Raw genomic sequence first — 10,531 nt, 5'->3', positions numbered from 1 at the left:
ACACCCCTGCCTCGAAATGTTTTTTATGGGGGCAACTGGTATATGACACCAGTTGAAATTCGTTGTTCCAATAGAATTGGCCCTTTATATAGCTGCGGTATCTCAGCAGAACTGCACACAAATACTGCACAATACAAATGCACTATATAGAAAGTATATCATAGGTATATCGCACCCCTGCCTCAATCAGATTTTTTTGGGGGCAAGAGGTATATCACACCAGTAAAAAGTATTTGTTCGTATAGCGCTTGTCACTCTGTGTAGCTGCAGTATCGCAGCAGAACCACACACAACTACTGCACAATACAAATGCACTATAATATGCCTTCTATGTTAGAAAGTATATTATAAGTATATTACACCCCTCAGTATGTCACACCTATCGATAGCACACATATACAAGTCCTTAAAAGGATTTTTGTGGCCCTATTAGCTAGAGTTTGGTGTCCCTAACAGTCTGTCAATGCTCCACACAGCAACTTCTCCCTACACTGGCAAAACACTGAATGTAAAATGGCGCCTAGATGAGGTTTATTTATAACGTAGGGGGTATGTCCATGTGCTGAAACGTCTCAATTGGCTGTCCTGTACCACCTGATGGATGTGTATTGGGTCAATGTTTTGCACAATGCAAAAGAATATGGCGCCGGCGGACATTGCCATATGTTTGCCTGTTTGGCGAACGAGCAAAGTTTGCCGCGAAACAACCGCCGGGCGAACTGCAAGGCCATCTCTACTATGGAGCTCCAGCCTGTAAAGGGCTTAGAGTACGGCCACAGGCAGGCAGTCCATACCTCATTACCCAACAGTGTATGGGAGTACCGATTCTAAAGGTGCCGATTTCACGTGAAAAGGTAAAAAAAAAAAATGTAAGTATATTACTAATATTATTTTTGGACAATCAGTTTTAATAAAGTGTATCTAAAAGTTTAGCTCACTTTATAATATAAATAAATATACCATCCAGTTACATCTACAGCATCATACACATACGATATATAATAGATGCAGCATTATATATATGTCTGACAATATGGAAATGCAGTGACGTCACCTCCTGTTGTGTGACATCTCCTACATAATAAGCCAGTGCTGATGGGTCACACATCACCTCCTAGAAGTCACCCAGCAGCCATGAAGACCTTCCTGCTCCTCTTTCTATCACTGGCCTGCTTGTCAGGTGACATTACTAGTACATTAGAAGAAAGATATTACTAGCGCTATGAGGAGATGATTATAGGGATGTGACCTTATTCTCTGTATTTTCCAGGTGTCCAGTCTCAAGCACAACTTGTCCAGTCATCAGACCCAGTGGTGATAAAGTCTGGGAATTCCCATAAACTCTCATGTAAAGGGTCTGCATTCACCTTCAGCAGCTTCTGGATGCACTGGGTTAGACAGACTCCTGGCGGAGGATTACAGTGGGTGGGATATATTAGCTCTGATGGGGGCAGCACAGGCTATGATGATTCTGTTAAAGGACGATTCACAATCTCCAGAGATAACAGTAATAACATGGTATATCTACAAATGGACAATGTGAAGACTGAGGACACTGCCAACTATTACTGTGCTAGAGAAGCACACTGATAGAAGACAATGTCTGAGTGTGACATAAACTGATGGAAAGATTCCTCATGTCCTCACTAGGTGGCAGCACTAACCCTATAATATTGCAGTTAAAAAACAATGCACAAGAAATATAAAAATATTGTACAAAAGAAAGCAGACTGAAATATGCGGATCATGGTTCTCATTGAAGCATAATTAACCCCTTAGTGACCAGCCTGTTTTGGGCCTTACTGACCAAACGTTTTTATTCCTTTTTTCATCATCGCGTTCCAAGAGCTATAACCGTTTTATTTTTTTGTCTCTATAGCTTTATGAGGGCTTGTTTTTTTGCAAGACAAGTTGTAGTTTTTAATGGCGCCATATTGGGATTTATTTCTATTGAATAAATGCGTGCTGGAAATTACTCAAGGCTGGTCTGGGACCTACACGAGACCCCAGCCATCCTTCACATACATCCAGTTGCGTAGCTACAGGGGTCGCAATTGCGACCGGGCCTCTGAGCCAGGGCCCCCCCACCACCTCCTATTCAAAATCCAGGCCACTAAGTTGTGATCTAATAGGGCGCAGTGCGCACGGCGCAGCGCAGGCTGTAGGCAGCTCATGTGCCAGAGGGGGCAGCCGTGGAGGCAGACATTGAGTGAGGTCTGACTGAGTGAGGAGGAGCCGGAGGCAGGCGGCAGTGTGTGGGAAGCATGGTATGTCATGGCGGCGGACGGTGGGTAATGGGACTGGTGTAAACAGGGCACTGGTGGTGTCTGGTGCCCACATTCATGGCGTAGAATACCAGCACTGCCCCATCAGCTACATGCTGCAGATCATCCCGGGATGTGTTGTATTCTGCTAATAACCAGTGTATACAGATGTAGCAGAGCTCAAGGTGGTGTTGTGTTGTTTGAGTTTTTGCATGGGACTGCCTTCTCTTAATGTTATGATACATGGTGACGCACAAGTGATGCAGCCCCAAATAAGTGAACGGCAAATACCACCCTGCAAAATCTGATAACCCGGAGCCATATCACTTCCCAGCAGTCGGGGTGTAACCACATTAACTAGATGTGCGTGAAAACCTGGGCTGACATAACTCATACAGTGTGATAACCAGGTGCAATGTGATAAACTGTGTTGATGTAACTAGTACAATTTGATAACCTGGGCCGACATAACTAGTACAATGTGATAAACTGTGTTGACATAACTAGTGCAATGTGATAACCTGTGTTGATGTAACTAGTACAATGTGATAACCTGGGCTGACATAACTAGTGCAATGTGATAACCTGGACCACTAGCAGTGACTGATAACCTGGTCAGATAGCCAGTACAATTTGCCATGTGCCAGGCTGGTAGCATTTTGTGGAGGTCCCATGGCTACCTTGTAGGAAGGAGGGGGCTTGGTTCTCCACTATGTGGTTTTAGTTGTGGGGGTGAAGAACACAAGTAGTCTTCCTTCCTATAATCCTCTCACTTGACACAACCTGCCACATCCATCTTGTCCTCACACAGAGGACCAGCCTGCTTCTCCACGCTTTTATCACATCCCACCCTAGACTGTGGCAATACATTTTTACTGGGGTCTACCAAGGAGCAGACTGACACAGATTCAATCCATTATAACATCTGCTGCCTGTCTTATCTATTGCGTTCCTCAGATGCCAGACCTATGTCTCAGTCTATCCACTGACCGCCCATTACACCATGAATACTACTCCTAACCTACTGGGCCCTGACCAACTCCCTATATTTCATCAGTAATCTCATAGAACCTACAAGCAATCTTTACTCCTGCAAGGCCTCCTTGGAATAGCACCTGTCATGCAGCTCTCTCCATACCAGGGCCACCTCCAGGTGAAAGTGCCCCTTAGGGCTGTCACCCTCGTCTTCATGGATCACGATAGATCTCCCAAGCCCAGTGGGCTCAGGCATCTTCCTACCTTGGTCTCCCCCAATATAAATAAAATGCCTGTTTGGTCAAGCCAAATATAGTTGTCAGTTGACAACCATCTCCTGTCTCTGGCCAGCCTTATTCAGTAGGCCTATGCTTCTAGGCTAAAGCTGAAATTGGATGTGAGATGATCGTCAACAGAAATGTACTAGTTTGCTTTTTGGTCTTGGGCCCTTCCTTCGGCAGGGGGTAATTTATGCCTTTGATGCTTTGGATGACCATCTTCTGCTGGATGCCAAGGCCACTGTAGTAATGAAAGGCGTTCTTCATCCTTGGTAAACAAGACAGACCTAACAGTGGCCGCCCAGTCCAATATAAACTGTGCTGGAATTCAGGACCAGAGAACTGATGTCAGAGACTGCAGCTTGTGGAGGAAGGTACTATTGTCTACTGGTATACACGTGTCCTCCATGAAGTTACTCTACGGACAATATTCGTCAATATCTATGGACATGTCCTATGTATAAAGCATGGTACTTCCCATACAGCTCCATCAGCAGATCTTAAGGCAGGGGCATAGCTATAAGGGGTGCAGAGGTAGCACTCGCTACCGGGCCGAGGAGCCTGAGGTGGCCCATAGACCCTTGTTGCCAAATATGAAGACACCAGTATTATAGAGAGTGCATGCAGGTCAAGTTGCACCTCTGGCTGGAGGGAAGGGTGTAAGGTCAAGAATTTGGCATGCGGTGGTTCCATTGCAAATTTTTGCCTCAGGCAGCACGAAGGCTATGTGCTTCCCTGGCCACAAAGTACTGAGGGAAGGGGGGGCCCAAGCTGAACTCTTGCACCAGGGCCTATGAACCTTTAGCTACGCCCCTGCATACATCGGCACCCCGCATTTGTGGGGGTGCCGATGGGAGACAGAGGGAGTCCACTCCCTCTGTCAGAACTTTACATGCAGCAGGCGCCATTGCCCACTGCATGTAAAGTGTTAAACAGCCTGGATCGGCACTCCTGCCTGTCCGGGCTGTTAGAGCAGGGCTGCAGCTCTCATGTGAGACCCGGGCTACAACTCCCTGCTGCATGGGGGACCCGCGTAGCGCTTAGACTGGGCCACCATAAAAGAGCGGTGGCCCAGCCTAAGGCCCCTTAGTGACCGCCGTAAAAAAAGGCATATGGGTGGTCACTAAGGGGTTAAAGGGAAATTTTTAGCAACTTTTTAATCATTTATTTTGTCTAAAAAAGTTGGTAGAAAGTTTTCTAGATATACTGTAATTTTGAAGTCACTCCATGTATTCCTCTTTGGACATTTAGCATGGCAAACAGCCTCACTTGACTTTCTTAAGCCTCATTCACATGTCAGTGTTTCACAGACGTGTGCTGTATGTGTTCTCCATATTCATTTTAATGTGTGTATTCAGACATCAATGATTTAGCCCGGTCCGTTGGTTAGTCTTTTTAGCACGGATGCATGCTCTATTTTGTCCGTGTTAACGGATCCATCACGTCCATTATAGTCTATGGGTCCGTGAAAACCACGGATGCCATCCGCGTTGCATCCCCATTTCACGGATCATTAAGAAGAGATGCTTTGAAAATAATTTTTCAGCTGTTCAGTGTCAGTGAAACACGGACACACAGATCCAACACGGATCTTTCATGGACAACTTCATGGATGCATCACTGACCACCTGCTCACGGATTTGAGCACGCACACGGACGTGTGAATGAGGCTTTAGTAAGAGTGTTCACTCTGACCAGAGCGAGAAGGGGGATGTGTCTCAGTTTGAGCATCACATATTATCCTGATAAGTGAAGTTCTCTGTCACAATGTTATCCCAATTCTACACCTACTAATATCACAAGGATTACCCTTCAGATAAAATCTTACCCTTATGGCAGCAACTGACAATGGATTACCTATGTAGTTAGGCAGTTTAATCATTGGTGTTGACTGGTATTCAAAGGCAACATTTGTATTTCATTTTCAATGGTATATTTCTGTCGAAAAATTCATAGTTTTTAAGTGTGAAAAAAGTCATCTGTCCATCCAGTTCAGTCTATTATTCTGCACAGTTGATCCAGATGAAGGCAAAAAAAAAACCTCATGAAGTAGAAGCCAATTTCTCTCATTTTATGGGAAAAAAATATTGACTACAATCAGGCAATCAGAATAACTCCCTGGATCAACGACCCCTCTCTAGTAGCTATAGCCTGTAATATTATTACACTCCAGAAATACATCCAGGCCCCTCTTGAATTCCTTTATTGTACTCACCATCACCACCTCCTCAGGCAGAGAGTTCCATAGTCTCACTGCTCTTACCGTAAAGAATCCTCTTCTATGTTTGTGTAGAAACCTTCTTTCCTCCAGACGCAGAGGATGTCCCCTCGTCACATGTACGGGTGACTTGCATTATTCCTTCCCATGTGCTTAACCTTACATTTGTCAGTGTTAAACCTCATCTGCCACTTCTCTGCCCTAGCCTCCAATCTATCCAGATCCCTCTGTAGTAGTATACTGTCCTCTTCCATGTTATTTACCTTACAGTTTAGTGTCACCTCAAAAACGGATATTTTACCATAAAAGCCTTCTACAAGATCATTAATATTTAAAAATGAAAAAAGAAACATGTAGAGTATTTTTTTTTTTTTTTATGAATATTGAGTTAAAAAATATCCTTGTCTGTTGAAAGTGTCTCTTTAAAGGGGCTGCCTAGGCTCTAGATACTGATGACCTATAGTATTCTTAACATAGCTCATGCTTGATATCTATCCTTAGAATAGGTCATCCATATCAGATCATTGGGGTCCGATTGCCAGTAGCCCCATCGATAACAGCAGCTACAAAAAGCAACACAGTGGTCGGAGATGGAAGCAGAACGCTTTGTCCGCTGTGCGGTGGCCTGGTTCCAACCCAACACCGCCATTACACAGTAGACGGAGCTGTCTGTTTCTGGCTCTGTCCACTGTGTTATTTCCGGCGTCAACAGCTATTTAACCCAACGGATGCCAGGGTACCAGGGGCGAGACCCTATTGACCTGATATATTACTGACCTATTTTAGGCTACTTTCACACCAGCGTTTTTGCTGGATCCGGCAGGGTGATTAGCCGCCCGTGTGCCTTCCGTGTGCCTGACGGATCAGAAGAACAGAAAGAAAAATGGTGATTAGAACCCGGCCTAAGATGTGATATCCATTTGAACACAGATTTGTCGGTACACCTATAAGTGCCCCGTTAAGTTTTTAAGCCATAGCGGCAGTGTGTCTAAGTTCATTTTGTGTAAACTTAAAAGGTAAAGTATTATTTGTGCTGCACCAGAATTTCAAATCGAATTTGGCTGTCCTGTCGGTGGAGTAAGCATGTGCACCAAATATATGATGCATTTGCGAACAACAAACTGCGTTTACTAAGGGTCGTACAGATGTTTTTTTTTTGGTGGAGCTATATTATTGCAACTTTTTGAAAAGAAAAGAAAAGAAAAAGTCACCTCGAAAAGCTTTAAAGTATATTCCAGTCTCCTGGTGGTGTCTAGACAGTCAGAAACCTTTATAATAAATGAGATTAAAATTTAGAAAAAAAATCCATTAGTCGTTTATAAACTTAACAAATGGTATGCAACCTTTAAAATTTGTTGCCAAAATTCCAAATGCAACCCATGACAGACACCCCAAAAAGGTAACATGTTAATACACTACCCTCTAAGGCCTCTTTCACAAGGGTGTTGCGGGTGATATGCCAGAAAAGATGCGCGTGCGTTGCGGGAAAATGCGCAATTTTTCCCCTTGAGTGCAAAGCGTTTTAATGCGTTTTGCATGCGCGTGAGAAAAATCGTCATGTTTGGTACCCAGACCCGAACCCGAACTTCTTCACAGAAGTTCGGGTTTGGGTTAGGTGTTGTGTAAATTTTATTATTTTCCCTTATAACATGGTTATAAGGGAAAATAATAGCATTCTTAATACAGAATGCTTAGTAAAATATGGATAGAGGGGTTAAAAAACTAATAATTTAACTCACCTCATCCACTTGTTCGCTCAGCCCGGCTTCTCTTCATTCTTCTTCTTTAATGACCTGGGAGGAAAAGGACCTTTGGTGACGTCACTACGCTCATCACATGGTCCATCACCATGGTGATGGACCATGTGATAGACCATGTGATGAGCGCGGAGCCATAACATGACCATCACATGGCCCATCACCATGGTGATGGACCATGTGATGAGCGCAATGTCATCAAAGGTCCTTTTCTCCCAGGTCATCAAAGAAGAAGAAGAAAGAAGGGAAGCCGGGCAGCGCAAACAAGTGGCTGAGGTGAGTTTAATATATATATTTTTTTTAACCCCCTCCTTTCCTCATTTACTTAGCATTCTGTATTAAGAATGCTATTATTTTCCCTTATAACCATGTTATAAGGGAAAATAATAATGATCGGGTCCCCATCCCAATCATCTCCTAGCAACCATGCATGAAAATCGCACCGCATCCGCACTTGCTTGTGGATGCTTGCGATTTTCATGCAGCCCATTCACTTCTATGGGGCCTGCGTTGCGTAAAAAACACACAATATAGAGCATGCTGCGATTTTAACGCAACGCACAAGTGATGCGTGAAAATCACCACTCATGTGCACAGCCCCATAGAAATGAATGGGTCCGGATTCAGTGCGGGTGCAATGCATTCGCCTCACAGATTGCACCCGTGCGGAAAACTCACCCGTGTGAAAGAGGCCTTAGACAAGCTGTCTAGACCTGCACCACATTTATCACAGTGGGTCAGGCTGGATGATAAATCTGGTCTGGTGAAGGGATATACACTTTTCTCTGACTCTCTATCAATGGTGGTTGGTCAGTATTTGGTCAGTATTTGCTAGCCAAAACCAGGAGTGGAACCTACAGAGAAAATATATAATATTATAACTAGGGATGAGCGCGTTTCACTGAAGCCGCTCTGGTGAAACGCGTGTCGAGGTCATGCACTTAGGGTCCAGCATCCTCTTGTATTCACCATGTCTTCAGTTACGTTCTGTGTTTAGTATAGCCTGATACCTACATATGGTACTTCTACACATCCATATCGGGCCTCTGATATTTTTTGATTGACCATTGCTATACCTTGGGATCTAGTCACCGACCTGACTTGGGATATTTGTTGTATTATATCTGTCAGTCTTGGTTGCCTATGACCCCTGGACGCTATGGGATAACTCACAGACACCCAGTTATTACTATTTTCTGCAAAGTATCATACAGCCCATTTGGGGTGATTATTCACTGTTATGCAGATTTGGTTGTCCCTGAGCTATAGCCCCTGGACTCGCGTGGACTCACATGTGAATGCAACTGTGTTAACTGCCCTTCGCTTCTCTGTATACTGTATACCATCCTGTCTTTTTCCCATATTTTATATCTGACAATAAATTGATATTTTGATATATTATCTCCACTTGCTTGTTTGATACTGTATTGGATGTTGTACAGGTGGAATGTCTTGCTGTCTAGTTAGACAGAGAGGTTTTTTGTAGGTTAATTAGTATTCATGCAGTGTGCCTGGTTCACCAGCAGATGGCGGCAATATTGGTAAAGCTAGTTTGCCTGGAATGGAACCTTTTTGTCCATTCCAGCCCTCTCTAGAGAGGGAGGAGTTAGTTAAGGAAGGTCAGTCTAACCTTTCCCTCCATTGGGAGAGGTTTTGTGAGTCTAGAGTACCCCCTGCAAGGGGAAGGCTGTGTTCCTGCCAGCAGAGCACTGCCTGCTCTTCTGGGCCCTAAGGCCTAAGCTGTGTGCCTCCAGAGTCAGGAGTAAAGATTCCCTGATTAAAAATGGAGATAAAGACAAAGATACAGATCAAGATAAAGACAGAGTCAGACTACAGAAAGCTATGTTGCAGCCTACAGCAGAAGAGGAAAAGTTCCTATTTAATCCAGCCAGCATAGCAGAGCTGAAAAAGTACAGATGTAGCAGAGCTGATTGTGTTTGCCTGCCAAAACCTGCTGATGTACAAGATAAAGTTTGAAAGATGGTTTCTCATGCAAGTTTGTTCGAGTAAAGCTGTTACCTGCTTCAATACAAGTCTGGACTCAATTCATTCTGCAAATCCCTCAACTATTCACCCCATTTGCACTGCTTCGGACTGCGACATCTGGGGTTCCCGGATATCCAGATAGAAGCACCGTGACATGTGCAACACCACCAAGGGACATTATAGACCACCCTTACAAAACTCTGGCATTCCTACCCTGGGTACCACCATCTCTACTACTGTAAAAGGGGGACCCTGTCCCTCATTGCTGAAATGCAACTGGTGTCACGAAAAATTACATTTACCCCATCTTAGAGGGACCCCTGGCCCATGTCACCTGTAGTCCGCTGCAGAACTATTTGTGTCAGTATCTATAATTTTCTGACCATTAATGCGGATCTGTCACCTAAATATATTATATATAGGGGAGGGCAGCACATTAGAGGGACAGGTCCACTCCCCTGTGTTTTTCCAAATGACAAAATATTATTCCCTGCAGTGAATAGCTGAGTGGTATTCCCAGCCATTTTCTGCTGTGCCAGGACAATTAGGCTAGGGCTTTATGGAGACATGTGTTGTGACGATAAGTCGTGCGATATATAGAGTACAACTACACTGCAACAAATGTCGCAATAATGTCACTTGACATATTATAATGCTAGTCTATGGTGTTGCACTTTGATATGCTGCGACTGCGACATGACCGTTTCACAAATATTAATCTTGGATGGGTTTTTTGCGACTGCCGTGTCGCAGTCGCAGCATGTCGTAGTGCAGCGACAAATGTCGTCGTGTAGCCCTGGCCTTAGAGGAAATGGACTGCACTGGGGACCTGGTCACCATCAGAACGGCTGATGTATTTTGTAAACCATTTACAGCTCTTTGAGGACACTTGTGTATACTTCTAGAAAACCCTGTTACATTCCCTTCATGTATACTACACTGCTAAATATTATTGTTAGAGATGGAAACAGAAACAGGGTTAAATCTAAGAGCCAGTCCGATCCACAGCATCATGCACATACTGTATATGATAGAGATATATATGTCTGACAA

The 10,531-nt window shown here is 44.1% G+C and overlaps 1 gene segment (V, D, J or C); it reads left to right on the top strand.

Annotated features, from left to right (window-relative positions):
• Positions 1 to 1,106: 1,106 nt before the first annotated feature.
• On the top strand, positions 1,107 to 1,590 carry LOC122924005. The segment is given in 2 exon segments: positions 1,107 to 1,180; positions 1,271 to 1,590. Coding segments are annotated over 2 exon segments (366 nt in total).
• The last annotated feature ends 8,941 nt before the right edge of the window (positions 1,591 to 10,531 follow it).

This window comes from Bufo gargarizans, unplaced genomic scaffold (assembly GCF_014858855.1).
Source record: "Bufo gargarizans isolate SCDJY-AF-19 unplaced genomic scaffold, ASM1485885v1 original_scaffold_2143_pilon, whole genome shotgun sequence".
In the NCBI taxonomy this organism is placed as follows: Eukaryota; Metazoa; Chordata; class Amphibia; order Anura; family Bufonidae; genus Bufo; species Bufo gargarizans.
Note: the sequence above shows the minus strand (reverse complement) of the source record. Positions and strands in the feature narration are given on the sequence as shown.